The 23467-nt window shown below is 39.3% G+C and overlaps 1 protein-coding gene across 8 annotated transcripts in view; it reads left to right on the top strand.

The window, feature by feature from the left end:
- Window positions 1–1472: 1472 nt before the first annotated feature.
- CALU (calumenin) overlaps window positions 1473–23467 on the top strand; it is a 28467-nt gene continuing 6472 nt past the window's right edge. Inside the window, exons 1-6 of one of the 8 annotated variants that reach the window (XM_089917428.1) lie at window positions 1497–1579; window positions 10571–10682; window positions 10865–11096; window positions 15925–16118; window positions 19784–19950; window positions 20623–20683. In XM_089917428.1, coding sequence (XP_089773554.1) covers window positions 10670–10682; window positions 10865–11096; window positions 15925–16118; window positions 19784–19950; window positions 20623–20683 — 667 coding nt within the window. In that variant the 5' untranslated portion in view covers window positions 1497–1579; window positions 10571–10669. Of the gene's footprint in view, window positions 1580–1605; window positions 10683–10864; window positions 11097–15657; window positions 15852–15924; window positions 16119–19783; window positions 19951–20622; window positions 20684–23467 lie in introns of those variants that run through there. The other 7 variants (XM_089917425.1, XM_089917426.1, XM_089917427.1 and 4 more) reach the window with 7 other exon arrangements.

The raw sequence follows: 23467 nt of genomic DNA, 5'->3' as shown, positions 1-23467 counted from the left end.
CCTGAAAGAACACTTTCAACCTCATTCCATCTGCCACAAAGGTACAAGCTTAGAAACCTTCAGAAGAAGACCCACAATTCCCACTGCCTTCAGCTCAGGCTCCTCAGAGCTCAGGCTCCCCTCCCCTCCCCCCCCTTTCTTTTAGCTCCCTCATCCCCTACCTGACCTAAGAAGTTACCTCCTACTCTGTCCCCTGCTTGCCCTTGTTCCTGTTATTCCTTTTGCTGAATAGGGCATTCAGGAATTTCTTAGTCTAGCCTGAGTCACACCTTCTTAGGAAGCCCTCTCTGGTTGCCACCAAGGGTCAGGGCCACAACTGAATTCCCACTGATTGTCAACCTCTCATCTTGATGTTTAAAGTAAACTAAGTTGCTTTGTATTTAACTCTCTCATGAGCATACTACGTGTCTCAACTGGATTTTAAACTATAGAGGCTTTATGTGCTAAGAACACAGGTTTATAGTCCATTGACATTGCAAACATAGTAGCCCTTATTTAATTTAACTTTAATTTCATGACGTGAAAATGAATGAATAAGTTAATAATTTCCTGTGTTCCTCTTCAATCAGGGACATTCTATGGGTTCCACCCATTCAGTTCACTTAACATTATTAGGCATTTACTTTGAACTGGGCAGTAAGCTCAAAGCTGTAGGTACAAAGATGAATAAAGGCAGATCTCTCCCCTGGAGCTTAGTCTGGAGGAGGACAAATGGATAAGCAGCATTATATAGCAAAATTTGGCAAAGTGTACCAAAGATGCAAAGTGCTATGAAGGTAAATAAGGGAGGAATTACTATGCTTAGTGAGGTCAGGAAAGGCTTCTAGAGCTAACATCTAAACCGTGATTTCTGTGAACCGGGACTTCTATTGTCATTCACAAAACGCCCTCACTCCTGGTTGATAATGAAAGACTATGCAGATGTGAAAGGGCGGCCAGTTAGGAAACACCGAGATGGTGGTGGCCCGAGCGCGACACCCGAAAAGTGGTGGGAGATAAAGCCGGAGCCAGCGACTGAAGTTCTGTACGATACCCCATTTAGGCGTCAGAGCTGAAGGGAAAGGAAGGGATGGGATTATTCAATATATCAACAGTTGGCGACTGATTAATTCAGATTAATTAATTAGTCGGATTAATTCGGCCCTGGGTTCTCGTGGGCCTGAAGATAATTAGGATAATTTAAGGAGCCCTATGGAAGCCAAGTCAAGCGCTGCGAACCAGGACGTGGCAGTCGGACAGCCGCGCCCACACGCCCCCCGGAGTAAGGGGCTGTGGCCCGCCAACCCCACAAGTCCAGGGACGAGAATTGGGAGGGAATCCTGTCCACGTAACTCGGCGCGCTCGCGGGGACGTGGCGCTTTCCAGCCAATCCGGACCACGAGACCGTAGGGCCAATGGCTGTCCGGGGAAGCTGTGCGTCCGCGGCGGGCTTGTTGGTGATTGGTCCGGAGGCTGCCGGCGTGGAGGACAGCGGCGGGGCGCGGAGCCGCTTCCGGTTGGGCGGTGCTTGCGCGCCAGAGCTGAGCCGGTGGGTGAGTTGCAGCCGCGGCATCCTGGGTAGTGGGCGCAACGGGGAGAGGTAAGTACCAGCGTGCACGTCCCTTCGCCGCCGCCTCCCCCTTCTTCACTTTCTTTTTGTCCTCTGGGCCTCGCTCCCGGCGCGGCAGGGCCTCCTTATCTCAGGGCCCCTGTTTCTGCCAGCTCGGGGTTCCGGGGCCTGAGGCTGCTAGCGACTGCCCGACCCTCGGTGCGCAGCCTGGGTCGGAGGCCGCCGCTCGCCTTCCCTTGCGCTCTGGGAAAGGGCCTGGGTCCCTGCGAACTCCGGCTCCCGGCTTTGCGTCCTGTGGGGTACAGTTTCGTGCCTGGCTTGCCACGTCCTCTGGCCCTGGGCCCCGCCAGTCACCAAGCCCCTCGTCCGAAAAGGTCACTCTTGTTTACCTCCTGAAGGTCGGAGTGCAGTCAGATAGCGGTATTGTTACAGCTCCCTGCCACTTCCCACACTTGGGCCTGCTTGTGTCCGCCAGCTCCGCCCCAGGGCCACATCCCGAGAGGACATCTGCATCTGCCAAGAAGGTCGTGTTCGCTGACTTTGAGGGTGTAGAAACAAGGGGGAAGAAAGCATGAAGACACTATGTGATTTTTTTTTTTAACTCTCTATAATTTTAAAGACAAGACGGAATATTTCGAGCTTCTATGTTTGGCCGCATGCTTCGGTCAGCGAAGGAAAGTAGTTTTAAAAGCTTCATTAAAGGATTGTATCTTTACCTTGTTTTGTTGCTTCTAGCTCCACACCCTAGTTCTGATTTTTGGCATACTGTGTTCATCAATAAACTTAATTCCCTACAGCTGCCCTGATTAAGAGTGGAGTGATTTGCAGTTCCAAAAGCTGCTTTTGCATCAAGGCAAAAAGTTCCCTGGGTCTCCTACTAAAACTTCAGGGCCTTTGATCTGAATTCCTAAGTGTGCAAAGTCCCAGAATAGTGTCTTTGAGAGTTGAATTACATTCACTTCCTGGCATGAACCATAAAGTCTACGTTAATGAGTCAGGAATAAGGTTGCTTCTAATTTGTTTTTGTAGCTTGGAGGTAGAGAACCGTGGAATTTCTGATAAATTATTCTTTGCCATAGAATGGGACTTGACACAAGACAAATGCATGTTTGACCTCATTCAGTAGATTTAGTTAACCGGGTACCAAACGGTGGTCATCACTGAAGAATTTATGTATTGTACTACAAATGAGGGTCCAGAGGTAACCTGTAAATTGTATTTGTGTGGCAAGAGATCTGAGTTTACCTGGGCCTAATCTGAGATTTACAGGGATTCAGCGGTCTCCAATAGGATTCTTTTGAGAATCACAACTGGGAGAAACATGAGCTAACAAAGATGAATTGAGTATGCCTGAGTGGATAGTAGTACTCAGATACAGCTTTGAAATCAACTCTTAATCGTCATTGCTTCCATTCATCCAGTGATGTGTCAAAAGATATTTACGGCATTTTATGTACATTTCACCAGTACTGGAGATCAGTACACTGATTTTAACACACATTTTCTCTGTGTGTGGCACACGCGTGGTGTAGCCAGGGATAGCCATTAGAGATGCTTGCTAGGCCTAGTTGTAGGTCCTAGTTGTAAGGTCCTAGTTCCCTGTCTTTATGAACTCTTAAATACGGATGTTGTTGATGCTGTGATTTATGTATTAGAGTTAAGACAGCTGAAATAACACTTTTCTTGTTGCTGGCTGATGGCCAGATCCGGTAAGGGGAATTGGGGGTTGGGGAGCACTGGCAGCTGGCAGGAACTTTGTTGCTCCCAAGTACAGTCCAACTAATCCAATAAAATGTTTTGGTGTACAGAAAGTGCAAGACACTGTGTTACGGACTATAGAGGGGAATTAATTTATATTAATTTATATTAAGCTGAGATCCCTGCCTTCCAAAAATGTACATCTATAGAGGAGCTAAGGAGGCAACTTAAGATAGCCTATGATCCTTATTGTGGAATGGTACAAACAAGTCTTATAAAAGTTGAGAGGAATGTGTGCAGATCACTTCCAGCTGGAGTGATCATAGTAGGTAGGTCTTTTCATCTAGGATTTTTAAATTATATTTATTTACATTTGGCACTAAAGCAAGGATTCCCAAGCATTTTATGCATGTTACACATGCACAGCAAATTACAACTAGAAACCAAAACTCTTGTCCCTACATTTTACATGGTATTCCTATAGTAATTAATTATGTATTGAAGTTTCATCTGCCAAAAGGAAACTTTGATTCTCCCAGAGTTTCTAAGAACTTATTTCTTAAAGGAAATTTTCTTTACTCTGTAGCAAGAAAAATTTTAAGTTTGTACTGGGTTGTTTTGGTTATAGAACTAATGAAACCTGAGTAATAGTTTGTCATTTCAAGGCTTTTCTTCTTCAACCAAAGTTTGCACTTTTATATACTCAACTATCTTATAAACGTATGCCCTCAGTTACACAAATAATTTAATTAGGATATATTAATGAACTAGAATGAATTAGAATATATTAATGTAAATTTGTTCCATCGATCGCTAGAGAAATGTTGAATAAATGGTGTGTCATGATCATAACTTTTATCAAATCATGAAGGGTGACATTATTAATTTTTTTTTTTTTTTCTTTTTCTTTTTGCGGTACGCGGGCCCCTCACTGTTGTGGCCTCTCCCGTTGCGGAGCACAGGCTCCGGACGCGCAGGCTCAGCGGCCATGGCTCATGGGCCCAGCCGCTCCGCGGCATGTGGGACCTTCCCGGACCAGGGCACGAACCCGCGTCCGCTGCATCGGCAGGCGGACTCTCAACCACTGCGCCACCAGGGAAGCCCAACATTATTACTTTAATATGATAATCCATTGGTGGTACTTGTACTAAAGTCTGTAAGTGAAGAATGTCAGATAGATAACCAGATACCTTTAATTCCCAGACTTTATAACCTGAGCCTTAGTATAGTTAAATTGCTGTCAGTCTCTTGCCCTCAGTCCCCAATTGAAGTAGACACTTAAGCATTGAGATTCTGCTTTTGCTGCACTATAAAGAACGCTTTTTTTCTCCCCCCACTAAATATCCAACTCACAGAACTGGAATTTTACCACCACACCCATTTCTCCCACTATTAACATTGAGCAGTGGGTCTTTGGTCAACCAGAATAACTGTGGGGTCATCCGCTGTTAATGTTCTTGAGAAGTTGAATTTAATCTAGACATCTAAGTTCCCCTGAAAAAACTTACTTTTAAGTGTTCTGTGACCAGTGGATTTTTATAAAAAATGATTGGGAAGGAGGGGAGAAATGGCATGAATTTAGAGCTGTCAAGCAAAGTTTTGAATGGATAAAACTAATTCTTAAGGCTTATTGTTTTTGAAAGAAATTCAAGTCTATGCTGTTACCTTTTTTTCCTTATAAATTAACTGGAACAATTCATGAAAATAACTTTGCAGGAGACCATTATTGGTGACATCCTGCAAAAGTATGATAGTAACATGATACCTTTTCTGTTCTAGCCCTTTATTTGTGTCTCTAACATCGTGTGATGCAATAGAAGTATAATACAAGCCACGTATGTAACTTTAGATTTACAGGTGAATATTTTAAACATGTGAAATTAATTTTAATAATTTAATCCAGTACGTACAAAAATACCATTCTTTTGACATAAAGTGTAACCCACCACTTGTTAATTCACACTAGCCACATTTCAACTGCTTGGTAGCCACATGTAGCTAGTAGCTCTTGTCCTGGACAGTGCAGGTCTAGTTTTCTGTTTGTTTAAGAAAAAATATTAAATGTTACCCTTGGTGAGGGAGGGACAGAATTTGAGGAAGAGAAACTTACAGGTCTTTTGAGAAATGGGAGATGGGGAGATGCATTTTTCACAGCCATTGATTTACCTTTAGATCACATAGTAAGTTCACAGGCCTTCCTCAGAAAAGAAAAAAAATCTCAAATAACCTAACCCTACCACCTGAAAGAATTAGAAAAAGAAGAACAAACAAAACCTAAAGTCAGCAGAAAGAGGAAATAATAAAGATCAGAGAGGAAATAGAGATTTAAAAAACAATAGAAAAAGTCAACAAAACCTAGAGCAGCTGGTTCTTTGAAAGGGTAAACAAAATTGACAAACCTGTGGCCAGACCCACCTAGACCATATGGTAAAAACTCATACAACCAAGTCCTTCATTTATGTATTATATTATGTTTTCCTAATGTTCTGTTATCCACTGATGAATAGCTGTCATGACGGAGAAAGAGAAGGGTTTTAGCTTTCTATTATTTGGTTTGATTTGGTTGAAAAGAGAAAGTTGCTTCAGAAATAACTGCACTAATATAGTTCTTCAGATGCCTTGTGTAAGAAGTTGTTTTATACTCCTTCTCACATTGTCCCACATTATATATCCTTTGTCTTGAGAGATATCCTTTGTTTCTATTTGGACATTTTTATGTGTATATGGATTTAGATAAATTTAGTAGTCTCTTTTTTTAGTGTCTGTATTCATAAAACAAGGGGCCTTTTGTTAGTTTCTAATAGCCAGGCGTTGATATATTATATGTGGGCACAAAGTGCATAGTTTTTAAAACTTACTAAAGTGCAGATTTTTCATTGCCCACTGCAGAGAGATAAAGGTAGGACCATTGCTTTGTCCAGCAGGTGGTCCTTGATGACCTTTTTAGGCAGTTTCATCAGTTGTGATAGAAACCCAGATTTCAGGGTGACAGTAGGTGGTGAGGAAGCGGAGACAGCAGTTTCTAGAGACCGTATGGGTGAAGGAAAGGGAAGAGCATGCTTGAAGGAATAACGGGAGTCTGAGAAAGACTGATTTTGGATTATGAAGACCTGAGAAGTATTGATTGACAAAATGGAGGAACCTGTAGAGGGGCAGGATTGAAAGTTTAATTGAGAAGGGAAAGGATAGATGGAGAAATGATAAAGCTGAATCACTTGGCTTATATTCTGAAATTCTTCTTTTATCACTGTATCAAGATGTTACACCTCAATCTTAAATGTAGTTTTCCCTCTAGAATCACAGTGAGTCAATCTGTTACATTTCTTTATGTTACACAGTATCAGAACTTTACACAGTATCCTTCCCAGGCCCTGATAGTGTTAGTGGGCTTAAGCATTAATTCATATTAAAACATTTGGGGTTTGCAGAAGTTGTCAGGGTATTATGCAAGAGTTGTTAGAGTATTATTCTCGGGATGTAATTAGTCATTTATAAAATTTTCCTAAATGGGAAGCCCCCTTGTTAATAGACATAAGGAAAATCCTCTGTTGCAGTGACTCTTGATTTTACTTGATTCTGTAAGCCTCTAACATTATAGATATTATTTGGATATATCACAGAATAACAACATAAAACTCATTCCTTATCTCTGTAAAGGATTTTATTTGTCTGAAGAATTATTTGTAATTTGAAATGGAAGTTTCATTTTGTCCTAAAATAAAGGCATACTGTGATGTTTGAGAGAGCCACTGAATCTAATTTTCTCTTTACTGTTCCACTGATCTGATTGATTGGATTCAGTTATTGAAGAGTGGGCTGGAGGGTTATTCTCCTAGGGCAGTGTTATTTTACTTTATAAAATAGGGTTTGTGTCTTAAGAATAAATATGTGTTTTTCCTTCAGTCTCCTTTTCCAATCTGGAGAAATGGCTTGAAAATGTTTGCTTTGCTACCTAGAAATGCAAAGAATTTTTATGCTCTTGTTTAGAAAGTAATACACATAAAAAGATAATACACGACTGTGTGCTCATTTACAAGAAATAAGACAACACAGCACAGTAGTGAAGTTCACTCCCCACGGACCTTACCTCCCCACCCCATCTCTTCTCCCTTCAGCGTAGGGCTTATTGCTGTTTACAGATAGATGTTTATCCTTCCACACCATTTTCGTGCATATATGTTATATTTTATACAAATATAAACAAGCTGGGGAGGTTGTTGGATTTTGCTTTTATATAAATGAGATCTTGACATTGTTTTACAACATGCTTTCTTACTGTTGTTGTTTTTGTTCACTGAACAGATCTTGGTGCCTTGTCAGTTTCAGTGTGAATAGGTCTGCTTCATTCTTCTTAAACTGTGTTGTGTTCCACAATATAGATTTAATATGTATTTACCACTTCTTTGGTTTAGTTCATTTTCCTTTTTTTTTTAAATCATTATAAACTGTTATCATTGAACATCTGAATTGAAGTGTCTTTTTATACAAGTTTGGGTATTTTGATGGGATAGCACGAAACAGAACATTGATAAACTTTCAGAAGCATAGCCAAGTCCTAACTAACATTGGTGACAGCTTAAGAATAGTACCACCTTCTTCCCCTTTCTCTGTGGGTCTTAGGGCAGTGCTGCCACATTGTTTCCTCTGATGGGTTTTCATGAGTCTTAACAACTGTCCAGCAAAATTACCGTTTTTGTGTGTTTTTGAAATGGGCTCTTGGGGAAGTGACTGCCTCCCATTATCTCCTTAGCTAACATTTCTGTTTGTCTTTTTGGCGTTGTCCTAGTTACCCTAGAACACTTTCTACTCTCTATTGATATATCCTTCTCTGCCATTTCTGGACCTCCCCACTTAGCTGCTTTCCTATTGAACACAAATAGTGCCCTCGTATGCCCTTTTACAGCCTGAAAGTTACTCAAGGAGGCCTCAGGTTGTGCCTTTGTATAATCAGCTAAATTGTGTTAGCATTAAACATATTCCTCTATTTGCTTTCCTTCCACTTTTAAAGAATTTTTATATAACGTAACGTGCTCACCATTAGCTGCGCTAAGCATTTTTTAGTTTATTAAATCCAAAATGCTTTGTAAATCCAAGCAAATACAATGTAACTTCTTTTAGTTACTATTTGGGGGTTACAAGGAGATGGATACATTAAAATATGGCTAATTTATTGGCGTATTTGATTTCTTTATCCCTTGACACAATTCACTTTCTTCCTTCTAATTCCCAAAACTTTGAGGCAGGATCAGATACATGCAGTTTCTTCGTATTAAGTGTACTCTCAAGTCACATTTCTTAAGATATTATTATGGCCATTTGAGAATTTGGTTAGAATACTGGTTCTCAACCCGGCTGCCTTTTAAAAATATGTATGGTTAAGGGTGGGGTTCAGTGGTCATTTATAAAAACTCCCCAGGTGATTTTAGGGTACAGTCTAGGTTGAGATCACTGAGTTACAAGCAATGCTGAAAGAATTTTTATAATTAAAAAAAATGTATATATAAAATATGAGCCTTAGATTAGATAGTTCCACTGGTGACATCCTGGGGAAGGTGAAGCCTGTGGCTAGTTTAATCTGCAGATTAGGACAAGATAATGCATTTAATGTTCATGTGATGCTGTGTCCCTCTGTACTGTAGCCTTGTATTAGTTTCCTAGGGCTGCTGTAACAAATTACCATAAACTACGTTGCTTAAAAGGACAGAAGTTTATTCTCTTACAGTTCTAGAGGCTAGAAATTAGAAATCAGAGTGTTAGTAGGGGCATGCTCTCTGAAGGCCCTAAGGGAGGATCCTTCCTTGCCTCTTCCTAGCTTCTGGTGGTTGCCAGCAATCATTGACATTCCTTGGCTCTTTCATAATGTGGCATTCTCTTCTCTGTGTCTGTATCCGAATTTCCCTCCTTTTATAAAGACACCAGTCATTGTATTAGAGCCCATCCTACTTGATTACATCTGCAAAGATCCTATTTCCAAATAAGGTCACATGCACAGGCACCAGGGATTAGGACTTCAGCATATCTTTCGGGGGGACACAGTTCAACCTACAACAGGCCTCATGCCCAGTAACCACCTACCCATCCAGTAAGGGAGTCACTGGTCATAAGAGGAAACGAGTAAGTGATAATAGGAAATTATAAAAGTTTATACTCACCACAAGGGGAGAAGCCTTCAGAATCTGTGTTCTACTGATAAAGGATTAGTTAAAATATGAAAGCCTGGGAAACTCTTTCCCCTTGACTTTATTTTTTATTTTATTTTATTTTATTTTTTGGCCATACTGCACGGCATGCAGGAACTTAGTTACCCACCAGGGATCGAACCCATGCCCCCTGCAAGTGGCAGCATGGAGTCTTAACCACTGGACCGCCAGGGAAGTCCCCCCTTGATTTGTTTTTTTGTGTTATTTATTTATTTATTTATTTGTATTTGGCGGTGTCGCGTCTTCGTTACTGTGCACGGGTTTTCTCTAGTTGTGGCGAGCGGGGACTACTCTTCGTTGTGGTGTGCGGGCTTCTCACTGCGGTGGCTTCTCTTGTTGGGGAGCACGGGCTCTAGGAGCACGAGCTTCAGTAGTTGTGGCACGAGGGCTCAGTAGTTGTGACGCATGGGCTTAGTTGCTCCATGGCATGCGGGATCTTCCCGGAGCAGGGCTCGAACCTGTGTCCCCTGCATTGACAGGCAGATTCTTAACCACTGTGCCACCAGGGAATTCTCCCCTGCCCCACCCACCCCCCGCCTTGATTTTTAATTTTACAGTTTTCTCTAAAACCTTAACCTCTCTGGACAGTACTATAGGTTATCTGTTAAGAGTTCTAAACAGTTTCTATCCTGCAGCTTCTCTGCAATTTTTTGTCACTGTTTTCGATCGTGTTCCAGCCTTGTGCTTGTTCATCAGAATCACCTGTGACTGCAGAGATTCTGAACGTACAGTGTAGAGCTGGGGAATCTGTACTTTGAACAGTATTCCAGGTGGTCCTTATACCTGGGTAGGTTTGGGAAACACAAGTATACAGAATGATAAGGCAGTTATCCATCACTGTACCATCTCAGTGGTTTGATCTTTGAAGGTGATCATTGGTTCTTATCTGACAACCATTAGAATCACCTGGGAACCATTTAAAACTACAAATGCTTGGGTTCAGCCTCAGAGATTCTAATTCAGTAGGGGAAACTTTTTTTTTTTTTTTTTTAATAAAGCTTCCTAGGTGATCCTAATAACCAGCCAGGTTTGAAGACCAGACCACAGATATAGTACAAAGGTAAAGTATTTGGAGTCAGTAGGTCTGGATTTAAATCTTGGTCCTTTCACTTTTAAATCTTAGGAACTTGGGCAAAAGGATTAAAGTTCTACTTTGGTGTTTTTGAAGTGAGACCACTTACAAGGTGGATGTTCCTGTAATTCCTTGTCAGCCTACAATCAGATGAAGAAAACTGGTGAATATTTCTCAGAGTAAAACTGGAAAGTCTGATATTCTACCATACTTTTTTTATGGATTAAGTAATAATATTTGGGATAATATCAAATTAATATTGTAACTGGATGTGCGCTTTTAATTTCTTGTTTCATTATTAAGCATACTGCTTCCTGAATGAACTACCTTTCTTTTTTCTTTAAGATCTGATTATCATGGACCTGCGACAGTTTCTTACATGCCTGTCCCTGTGCACAGCCTTTGCCTTGAGCAAGCCCACGGAAAAGAAGGACCGTGTACACCATGAGCCTCAGCTCAGTGACAAAGTTCACAATGATGCTCAGAGTTTTGATTATGACCATGATGCCTTCTTGGGTGCTGAAGAAGCAAAAACCTTTGATCAGCTGACACCAGAAGAGAGCAAGGAAAGACTTGGGTAAGGTGTCAGCTCTCAGGGAGCTAGTTAGAATAATGACATTTCTTTATAAATCAACTCATTCTTTTTTTCTCTTTTGGCTCAGTCACTCAGTAAAGCTGTATTGAACTACATCTTCTGAAAACTAACCACAGAATTGCTACCACTAAAATTTAAGCGCTTTCCTGCATTTCTCCATTGAATAATAGTTTTTACCTCGTTCTACAAAGCAAAGTCATTTATGCATAAAATTGCCAAATACTGTAGGACTCAGCTTAAACTGCATCATCTTGACCCCAAAGGAACATTACATGGGGGTTTTCTCAAACCTGTTGCTTTTAATTTTTAAAAACTATCTGTGACCTATTTATTACTGACCATGCCAAGTCTTTGAGTGGATAATAAACTGCAAATTAGACTCCTGGACTGACTAATTTCTGTAGAGTTTATGGTTTCCAAGGATGTCCTTCACCCTCTTTGGTTTCATTGTCAGATATTTGCTTAATCAAAAACAAAACCAAACCAACCTTGCTTTTTTTTTTTTTTTTAATGTGGACCATTTTTAAAGTCTTTATTGAATTTGTTAAAGTAGTGCTTCTGGTTTCTGTTTTGGTATTTTGGCCGTGAGGCACATGGGATCTTAGCTCCCTGACCAGGGATCGAACCCGCACCCCCTGCATTGGAAGGCGATGTCTTAACCACTGGACCGCCAGGGAAGTCCCTCAACCTTGCCTTTTAGAAGGTTGTAATAAGCAGTGGTCTTAATGTCAGAGTATGTGTTGCTATTTCAGTAACAGCTGGGCCATAGTCAGGTTCTGTGGCTCTCTCAGCAGGCATCTTTTTATTTAAAGAGTTGATTTGGTAGAATTCCAGTTGATTATTTCTGAGGATCTGAGAATGTCTTTTTTAGCTCTTTCAAAGCCTTGCTTTTTAAGGAAATGCAGGTTAATTCAGTGAACATTTTCTCCTCAATGAAAGGCTACCATTGGTGTAACTTTCTGAACTATATTCAAGAGATTTGTCTGAAAAGTTATACCACATAGGAATTTCCAAAAATATTTTGCCCATGGATAGTGCTGTGATTAGAAGACGTTATAGGATTTGCTTCGGGTGGTACTTCAAAATAAATTTATTCTTTCAACGGGTTTTCTGCTAACTGAAGGATATAATATTTTATTCTTAAACACTCACAGAAACAATAAAAAGATTTTGCTGTGTAGAATGAGAAACTCCTAAAACATTTGAAAGTAGATAGAGAAAACAGAAATTTATCAAAGAGTTAGTCTTCTGTTAGGTTGTTTTTCTAACTTTAAGGGACCATGCTCACTTTTAATTTTAATCTTATAACTGTGCTAACATTCCAGGCTGAAAATAGGGATGCATGAGGGCGTTCTCAGTCTTCGTGTCTTGCATAACGTGCATGTCCAGCCTACATTTTGGTCTGCACATGTCTCTGCAGAATTACTGTTAAATAATGAAGGGCCCTTAGGTTTGGTGTTCTGGCTCTGTGTAGGTACTGGAATAGCTCTGCTAACAGTCTTCAGTAGAGAGAAAATGTTTCTTTTTGTCATCAGTAAATATCAAAAGTTCAACACATGAGCGACTCCATATTTGATTAGAATAAGATGGTTAAAATCATGTTTTTCATGGAATGTATGAATGAACCAAGTACTATTTTCTTCTCCCAAAATGGAGATAATGGCAAATATTTCCAGTTTATAAGGTGATGTACTGTTGCAAGCAAGAATTCCAGGTGAACTTTTTTTTTTTCTTTTAACTTACTGTGGCATTTCTAAACATTATTTGGTACGTGACTATACATCAGAGGTTGGCAACAACAGATTCCCCCTTTTCCATCTATCTAGGAGGCCAGTAACTATTAGGAGATAAGATCATTGTCTATACCTCTAGTTGCAAAAATTCACTACTATTTTTAAATCCTTAGTTATAATACCTAAAAGACTTCAGGAAGCACTTAAAAACAATTTTAATATCCCGTTTTTAGTTCCTTTTTCTTATGAAGAATGTTGACAAATAGAAGATTTTTTCTTGTGTATGTATTCTCAACCCCACCCCCAAGAAGTCTAAATATACTTAATTTTCATTTATGTGTCCTTCAAATGATTATTTATTTTGAGGTGGTGGTCCTTAATAAAGTTTTCACCCTTGATATATTTGCTGTAGAAATGAACTAGAGCAGTTCATCATCCTTTTTTGGGTCACAGGCCCAGTCCCTTTGGCAGTCTAGTGAAAGCTAAGGGAAAGTGCCTACATATGAATATATATAAAATTTTGCATGCTGAAAATTTCTGGAATATTTTGAACCCTCCTGGAGCCCATTTATTGACCCAGGTTCTTAAAAAGTCAAAGGATTTGTTTGATGCCTTTTGAAATGTAGAGGCATATGTTACCTCTTAGAAATAATATAAGATCCACTAGGTACATTGTGTCTGTCCTGGAGTGAGTGCTGATTTAGTGGCATCATGGCTCTGTAGGGTTCTCCAGTATCATAGAAATATAACACCATTAGCTTCATAAATTTACACAGGCTTTCAAAGATCCGAGTTTAGAGCTTCATGCCTAAAATAGGACATGCCCACTTCCAATGTACTTTCACAGCTGCCTGCAGGCTGGATAGCTAGCAAGATAGGGATGGCTTTTTTATTTTTAAATGGTTTTGTGGTTATTTTTGTTGTTGTTTTTAAAATATGTGACAGACCATATGTGGCCCACAAAGTGAAAATTTCTTCTTATCTGTCCTTTTTCAGAAAAAGTTTGCTAACCTCTGAATTAAACCATTTGGGATATTTCTGTTGGGATGAATAGAATGGCATTTAGCCAACTTCATTAGGAAAAGCCCATCTTAAATAGTCAGATGCCTTTTTTATCTGAGTGTTCCTTCTCTTTAGGCTGTTTATAATAGTTTAAAATTTTCTTTCAGGAATAAGTACCTTGCCCTTTTTTTCTTAATGGTACAGTGGCAATCTTGGTAGCCAATACCTTACGGACACAAACTGGATCCCATTATAGATAATGCAGAAGCTTGGGGGCGGTTAAAACTTAATTTATTAATATTCTTAAGATTCTACAGGTTCAAGTTGCAAAAAATTTTTGTCCCGTGTCCATGTAGATAGAGGAGGATATTTGAGGTGACTTCTTACTGCTTTACCTTTTAACATTTTAGAGCAAAAGCTGTAAGATTCTCTGAAGGAAAATGCTTGTTAATTACAAGATTTAAGTAATAGACAATCATGGCTAACAGCATGTCAATATCAAGATGAATTTGTGTTGCTTGTATTCTGTGATTCTAATCACTTTCCAGTGTTGTATTCATGAGATGAATACAAACTGGGGAAAAACATTATTTGCTACCAAACAACAGTCTTCTTCAGTCCTACAAGTAACAGAGCATAGGAGTATGCCAAGATATCAATTCCATTAGAAGTTGTTGGGGTTTTTTGTTTGTTTTGTTTTTTTGGCCGCACTGTGCGGCATGCCGGATCTTAGTTCCCCACCAGGGATCGAACCTGTGCCCACTGCAGTGGAAGCACGGTGTCTTAACCACTGGACCGCCAGGGAAGTCCCCCATTGGAAGTTTTGATTTAAAGTTCTTGTGACTTTACATAGGCTGTCTTAGCTTCTATAAGTAAGTGACTGCATCTTTAAACAGAAGTTTTCATATCATGCACATATTTTGAAATCCTTAAATAAATCATTTAAAAAATGTCTGTCATTAACATAACAGATCTAGAAGAAAGAAACTCATGGAGGGCAAAGTATATTGATTCTTTAGCTTTGTAGTTTTGCTTTATCACCTGCACCCTAACCCTCTCAGCTTATTAACATTCTCATAATCAGGGATATACATTCTTACCACATTACTTCTTCAGAGCTCTCTGGTTTTGTGGTTATATGTAAACATCCAGTTCAACATAGTGTATAATAAACTGCTAGCCATTTTTAAAAATAAGCATGCTTCTGTCTCTGGGTACCTGTTTTGGGGTTTTAAAAAAAGTAATCTTGACTTTAGGTATAAGTGATCCTGGAACTATATTTGATATCTTTGTATTTTTAACAGAAGTGTTTTGGTTTTTTTTTTTGAAAACACAGCTGAATTATTTTAAAGTCTGGTTTAAATTTTTGAATTTTTAGAAAACCAAGTCAGTGGTTGTGATTGTTTACCCAGAAATTGAGATTCTCGTAAAAGCAATAAAGAAAAATACAAAGATTTATGTGTTGTTTGATGCTAAGAGTGGAGAACCCAGATAGGAATGGATATTCACTCCTGAATTCTGACCATCGGCTGAAACCTACCTCTAAAGGGATAGTCCGGATTCACTTTTGGATCCAAGTACACCAGCCATGGACTGTGCTTGCCTTGTCTGGATGGCTCAGTTCAGACCAGCAACGGGCACTTAAGAGAAAAATTTTCAATGGCCTGTCTGGCAGTTTTGTTTTGGAAACAATTTTTATTTCCATGCTTTAGCTCTGGGCAACACCTGTGCCCACAGCACACACCTGGCTAAGTCCAGAGCCTAGTGTCCTTTTAACCTCTTGCTGGATTTCTCTGCATTTTCTACAGAAAGATTGTAAGTAAAATAGATGGCGACAAGGACGGGTTTGTCACTGTGGATGAGCTCAAAGACTGGATTAAATTTGCACAAAAGCGCTGGATTTACGAGGATGTAGAGCGACAGTGGAAGGGGCATGACCTCAATGAGGACGGCCTCGTTTCCTGGGAAGAGTATAAAAATGCCACCTACGGCTACGTTTTAGGTAGGTCCCTACTATCTGGGGGAAAAAGCTTTGTGGAGCCGGCACCTTGAAACGTAACTGTTTTGTCTTGTAGAATGATTGTAGATAAAATAGACGCGGATAAAGATGGGTTTGTGACGGAGGGGGAGCTGAAATCCTGGATTAAGCACGCCCAGAAGAAATACATATATGACAATGTTGAAAACCAATGGCAGGAGTTTGATTTGAATCAAGACGGCTTAATCTCCTGGGATGAGTACAGAAACGTGACTTATGGCACTTACCTGGGTAAGGGGCAAGATGTCAGCCTGGCAGAGACCATGGTCTTGAGTCAAAGAAACAAATGGGTCACACAGTGAAGGAAAGGAAGAAATTATGCGTATCTGAGATAGTTTGATGCTGAGCTGATTCTCCTTCCCTTTATTAATTTTGAAGTTGTATATTATGTATTTTTTTAAATTTGTTTTATTTTGGTTTTCTAAGGTCTGACATCTTTTAACATCATTAGCATTTCAGATATATTTCCCCATTTTTTCTTCCTGTCATCCCGCAGAGAGACCATTTTTGTAGTAGATCTTGTTTAAAAGGCTGCATTGTTCCAACAATGCAAAAGCAAGAGGCTTTGAGATGTCTCAAAGCCTGACATGGTCACATTAAAGTGTTGGACCTGAAATTCAAACCAAATTAGATTTCTTTGTAACTGGTGAGAATAGAAGGAAAATTACTGTTTTTCCTTAATAAAATAAAGATCAAATATAATAGCTTTCCCTGATGAAATTTAATTATTTCAGTATGTCTGCTTACTGAAGTTTAGAAATGAATTATTTCCCATTTGTTTTCTCTGGCACATGAGTTTATCAGCCTGCTTTGCAAATGCTTCAAGGCAAATAAATGTGACTTTGATTGCTTTCTGTTGATTTGGTAGCTTGTATGCTTGGGCCACCTGTTAGTCATTTTCTTTTACTTATTACACTTGCCTGCTGTTGAATGCTAGGTGGCGATCTTACTGAGTTGATGACTTAGGGTGTTTTTGTTAGTGAGATTCCTCTATTGCACATGGTTACAGTTTGAGGCAAGAATGTATAAATGTTACTTCTTGCATTTTTATTCTGGAAATTAAGTAAATTTCTGGGTTAAAGCAGGCATTCTCCATCACCAACTAACAAGCAGTGAGTGTATGATGGTCTGTTTCCCCCCGCTGGATAGCCAGCTGTCCGTGTTAATTACAGGACTGCATGCATTTCTGTTGAACAGATTTTTATTTCTGTATCAGGCTTGTTCTCATTCCTAAGACTAGAGTGGCAGTCTCTCTCTATGCTTGACACTTACCCAAGAACCAAACATATCCTTCACCCAATTAAAAACAAGTGTATTAAAAAGTCAGCGCAGATAGAGAGGCATCCATGCTTCTTGCTCTCTGGCTGAGACCCAACACCCTCTGATTTATTTGGAATTAATTATAAATGTAAAGCAGGGGGTAGGCTATTGGTGATCTCAATAGAATGGTGTGTTAATAAATCCCAGCTCAGACCTAGTCACTCACTTGCTGTCCAGAATGAATCTTGAACTCTTTGTATGATTATGTGTTGAGAGCTTTGTTGCCTCACAGGGCACATGATTCAATGTAATGGGTATTTCTACTGACTGAGACTGCATAAGCTGAAGCTCTGGCTGGAGAAACAATGTCTTTATAAGGCATCTTTCCCTGGAGGCCTGTGGCTGGACAGTACTTGGGGTAATGAGGTGCCTTACAAAAGTGCTGAGGAGTTTTTGTGAAAGCGTGTTCTTGGTTCAGCTGAGTTCAGGTATAAATCACTTTAGCTTTTAGTCTGCTTTCCACAAAAGGAGCATTAACCCTGTCTCTGCCACAAGTAAAATGTGAGGTACTGCGATCCACCCTGCCTCCACCAGAACTAGACCAAGAGCCTACCCAGGCCAGATAGCCCAGTAAAGTGGTGCTTAAGACAAGACAATGGCACTCTGAGCAGTGATGATAGGCACGTGAGTTTAGTCATTAAAAATAAAGTTTAAAAAAATAAAAATAAAGTTTTAAAGCTTCCTTTTTCATCCTTATATATGTGCATGTTATCGGGCTACTTGATTCCAGCCACCATGGTTTAACTAAGGAGGATAGAAGGGCTCTTAGCTAAGAATCTACTCTTAATATATAAGTTGTCTTCTGTTATCTTTCTTATTTATGTTACATAGTTTGTACTGAAGCTTTATTTGTTTAGAAGAAATGACTCAGTATCTGAGAAAGATCGTACTTTCCTTAAATTCTTTGTCTCTAACCTGTTACGGCTTTGAGTATACACGTATAGGGTCCGCAAAGCCTCATGATCCAGTCAACTATCTCACTGAATTTTGACACTCAACAAAGAATGAAGCTTCAAATTGCTCATCTCTCAAAATAGAGCAGTAGTTTATTGTTGTTGTTTTTAACTGTGCTTGAAGTATGGAAAGATTGAACTACAGTATCGAAAGTCAGCAGTGTAATGTTATTAAGGGACCCTGTGGGTCATTTTTATAAAACTAGTGCTGTATCTTTTTAAAAATTTGACCAATATGTTGTAGGAACAATCATTTCTTACCTTTAATATGGTGTCTTTTCCTTTCAAAATATCTTCACATGTTACCTTATTAGGTCCATACGGCAACTCAGAATGAAAAGGGTTTTTTTTCCTTTTCTGCCATTAACTCCACATTTTTTCAACTTAAAGAAACAAAATTTCATTTTTCTAGATTCTTACGGAGAGACTAAATAACTACTGCTTGTGCAGTTCAACATCCTAACAGATGGATAAATCCAAATTTCATTTGGTTGTAATCTAATATTTATCTTTTGTAACAGCTTTATTGAAGTATAACTGACATACGATACACTGCATGGATTTAAAATGCACAGTTGATGAGTTTTGACAGATGTATGTATCGGTGAGCTCATCACTGCAATCGAAATAAATGAACATTTCCATCACCCCAAACAGTTTCCTTGTGTCCCTTTATAATCCTCAAGGCAACCACTGATCTGTTTTCTGTAACTCGAATTTATTTGCATTTTCTAGAAGTTTACAGAAATTGGGGAGGGGGGGTAGTGAACAGTATTTGTATCTCATGGTATATTTCTGAGTTGGCTTAAGAAACTAAAGTGTGGCCATTCAAAGTGGTGTTGTTCTGGTACTTGAATCCAGATGGCCTATAATGGGATAGAAGGCCTTTGATGTCTGGCTTCTTTTGAGGGGGGCAGGGGGGTGCTGCATTGTGCGGCTTGTGGGATTTTAGTTCTGCCGACCAGGGACTGAACCCAGGCCCCCAGCAGTGAGAGCTCAGAGTCCTAACCTCTGGACTGCCGGGGAATTCCTGATATCTGGCTTTTTAATGAGAACCTAATGTTTAATCGACATAGCAATGGCTAACGTTTATTAAAAGCCAGCTCTGTGCCAGGCACTGTTCTAGCACTTAACTTCTATTTATTTGCTTAGTTAGCCTCACAACAACCCTATGAGGCCAGCACTGTTATTATCTCCATTTTACAGATGAGTAAATTGAAGTACAGTTAAGTTACTTGCCCAAGGTCACATGGCTAAGAAGTGGTAGAGTTAGGATTCAAACTAAGTATGACTTTAGAACCACCGCTGCCCCTTGGATATATCTAGAAAACTCAAGCTCTTTGGTTGCCCCAAGAGCAGTGACAGTGAAGCATTACATAACGGATTACACAGTCCAGGAGCCAGGGTTCCATGTTGAATGGCAAGCGTTTGCATTCAACTCAGACCTGATTTTGAGGTCTTTGATTACCAAAACTGAATGTCTTTATACTGCTGCAATTTTACCTGAGTAATCAAGAATTAATTCTTCAGTGCTTGGTTTATCTTTCTTGGAAATTGATTCCCCATACATTTTCATGTTTTCTGGAAGTCTTTTAAGATTTGACCTAAATTTTTCTTTTCTAGATGATCCAGACCCTGATGATGGATTTAACTATAAACAGATGATGGTTAGAGATGAGCGGAGGTTTAAAATGGCAGACAAGGATGGAGACCTCATTGCCACAAAGGAGGAATTCACAGCTTTCCTGCACCCTGAGGAGTATGACTACATGAAGGATATAGTGGTACAGGTGGGTGGGGTGAGAGCAAGGATTCTCAATGGAAACTTTCTCTTTTTGTTGCTTATGCTTTCCTCTTTAGCCTTTCCTCTGTATTTAGAAGAATGACTTGCTATACAAGTGCTGGCCAGATTGAGTCCAAGCTCTGTCACTCTGTTTTTCTGTGATCTTGATGGTGCTTTAAGCTTTCTGTTTAGTATGACAATACGTACCATCAGATTATGTATTTTGCCATTCATTGGTGGCTTCGTACTGTAAGCATGAGGGGAAATCCTATTTTTTAAAATATCAGGCACTGAGTAATGACAGTGATACTAAAGAATTTTCACAGAAGGCAGTTACTGATAAAACATAGACTATAGCTGTAGATGTACTCACTGGTCACATCTCCTGTTAGAGTTAAGCATGACTAGGGCTACCAGATCATCATGGGCTTGATGGGGTAGTTCACTATTAAGTGTTCCTTCAAGAAGACTGTTAGTTATTTTAAGCTGAAGCATAAAAAATTGATAATATTTTACCATTCTTTCAGCTAGAAAAACCACAATTTCCTATGGATTAACCATACCCACACACATCTACATAAACGTGTGTGTGTGTGTGTGTGTGTGTTTTAATGAATGACAAATAATTGCCTAAACTAACTCATCCAGATACTAAGTCTAATTACTCTCTTCTGTTTAGGAAACAATGGAAGATATAGATAAGAATGCTGATGGTTTCATTGATCTGGAGGAGTATATTGGTAAGTCTGTTTCTAGTGTTTTTCTTAGAAGAAGCTGAGAAGCTTTGGAAGATATGTTCACCAATAGAAACAATTTACCCCATGGGTCAACTCTCAGCACATCATTAAGTCAGACCAGTGTGAGGAATAGGGGGTCATGATAAAGTGTCTGTAGCAGCACTGGCAAATCAAAATGTAAATGTGAGCCACATACATAATTTTAACTTTTCTAATAGCCACATCAAAAACAATAAAAAGAAACAGATGAAATTTATTTCAATAGTGTATTTTATTTAGCCTAAGATTCCAAAATACTATAATTTCAACATTTTATCAACATAAATCATTGAGGGTTTTTTTTTCTACAAATCTTCAAAAGTTTATTTTACACTAAAGCACATTTCAGTTTGGATCAGTCACATTTCAAGTCCTCAGTAGCCCCATGTGGCCAGTGGCTACTGTAGTGGACAGCACTGAAATAGTACATCCCAGATGCCCTGTGGAATTGACAGTAAGGAGTTGCAGGGAGCCTAGACTGGCATTAGGAAACGGAAATAGGACAAAAGAGACAGTTGGGTGACTAAGAGCTGTTGATTCCTCTTAGTCTTTCCTTTTCGCTGTATTCTATTCATGTTTTCTGTCTAGATTCTCTAATTTGTTTCCTTTCGTCTTTTTTTAAAAATCACTCCTTTCTGCCATTTTTCCTTTTAGTTGTCTGGTTTTGTTTTCTTTTCTTTTCCTTTTTCTTTTTTTTTTTTTTACTTTTTTGACCACACCTCGGCTTGTGGGATCTTAGTTCCCTGACCAAGGATCGAACCCTTGCCCTCAGCAATGAAAGCTCGGAGTCCTAACCACTGGCCTGCCAGGGAATTCCCAGTTGTCTGTTTATTTTAGATGCTACTATACCTTCAAGTTGTCTGTTTATTTTAGATGCTATACCTTTCTCTCAAGTAAAGTTTTTTTTTTTTTTGGCCATGCCATGCAGCATGTGGGATCTTAGTTCTCCAACCAGGGATCGAACCCGTGCCCCCTGCAGTGGAAGTGCAGAGTCTTAACCACTGGACTGCCAGGGAAGTCCCTAAAGCTATTTTTATTATCCTCAAAATAATTTCAAGATTTTCCCATTGCTTTAAAAAAAAGGAGCTGCCTCTTAGCAAGTAGTTGAGCAAATTGTTACACAATTAGTGTGATGGAAATTAGCATAAGTAAAGGAGAAGAGATGGAAGATACTACAAATGTCTTTGTTACAAATGTTATTCCATTTTAAAAGATACTAGATAATTTTATATTTCCAATTATTATTTTTACTCATAGTAACTTAATTCTAGTGCACCACTGGTTTTGTGTTTCATAAGACAATTTGTTTTTAGGCTTCTGATCTTTACCTGGAATGTTCATTTTAAGTGTGAAAGGGAGACTTAAGCCCTTACCTCTATCCCTGTATGTCACTTCAGTCCATTGAACAAGTCACTCCTTTACTCAAATTTTGTCTAATTATACCTGCTATTTATTTTCTAGAGTTATTCCAGTTGAATTACTCCTTGAATACTCTTTTCTTCTAAGACTCCATGATGTACTTTGAGAGGGGTAAGCAGTGGGAAGATGGAATTTTTTTCCAAAATGATTTTTTTAGTGGAGTTCATCAGCACAGTGGAAATAAATGTCTGGGTGCATTTACTGAGCCCATCTCAAAGTCGACTGTTTCTTTTTTTTAATAATTTATCTTTTAATTCTTGGTTTTTGCCATTTTATCACCATTGCTAAAACGGAGGAACTCATTTTGAACCTCTTGAGAGGAATTAAGTTTTATAACAGTTAAGTACCATCATTTATCAAGCATTGGGGCCAAATAAAGAGATACTTACATCTCCCTCCCATCATATAGATCAATTGTTTCTTGAAACTACTGAAACTATCAACTGTGTGTGTATGACTTTGTTTTGCAAATCATCAACTAATGCAAACACTTTTACATCTTGGGTGCCGGGCTTTGTAAAAGCTAAAAAGTCTCCCAAACAGTATCTTCCAGTTTCTAGGGGTATGCTAGTTTCTGCCCTGTTGAGAGGAAAGATCAAAAAGAAACAAATGGTCTTTGCCTCTTACATTTAGCATTAATAAGTCCCCAGAGTTATACTGTTGAACCATTTAAATTTATTATACAGCATTGCAAACATACACAAAATTAAATAGAATAGTGTAATGAATCCCCTGTACTTACGCCCAGTCCCAGCAGCCATCAACCCATGGCCAATCCTTTTAAATCCATATCCACGTCTTACCTCCTTTATTATTTTGAAGTAAATCCCAATCAGCATCTCATTTCATCTGTAAACATTTGGTTATATCTCTCTTAAGTTACATATGTATCTCTAAAAATTTTTAAATAAAATCTCAAAAAATTAGTAATTCCTTAATATCATTATATAGGTTGAATTTTTTAAATTGTATTTGTTTGTTTGTTTGTTTATTTATTTATGGCCATGTTGGGTCTTCGTTTCTGTGTGAGGGCTTTCTCTAGTTGCAGCGAGCGGGGGCCACTGTTCATCACCGTGCGCGGGCCTCTCGCTCTCGCGACCTCTCTTGTTGTGGAGCACAAGCTTCAGACGCACAGGCTCAGTAGTTGTGGCTCATGGGCCTAGTTGCTCCGCGGCATGTGGGATCTTCCCAGACCAGGGCTCGACCCCCATGTCCCCTGCATTGGCAGGCAGATTCTCAACAGCTGCGCCACCAGGGAAGCCCAGGTTGAATTTTTTAATAGAAAATTAAATAGTATTAATTCTTATCCTTACTCTTCTAGCTTTAAGA

Source organism: Delphinapterus leucas, chromosome 9 (assembly GCF_059928025.1).
Source record: "Delphinapterus leucas isolate spDelLeu-1000000601 "Yukka" chromosome 9, BTC_Dleu_Yukka2, whole genome shotgun sequence".
Classification (NCBI taxonomy): Eukaryota; Metazoa; Chordata; class Mammalia; order Artiodactyla; family Monodontidae; genus Delphinapterus; species Delphinapterus leucas.
This window is presented reverse-complemented; position numbering and strand designations above follow the sequence as displayed.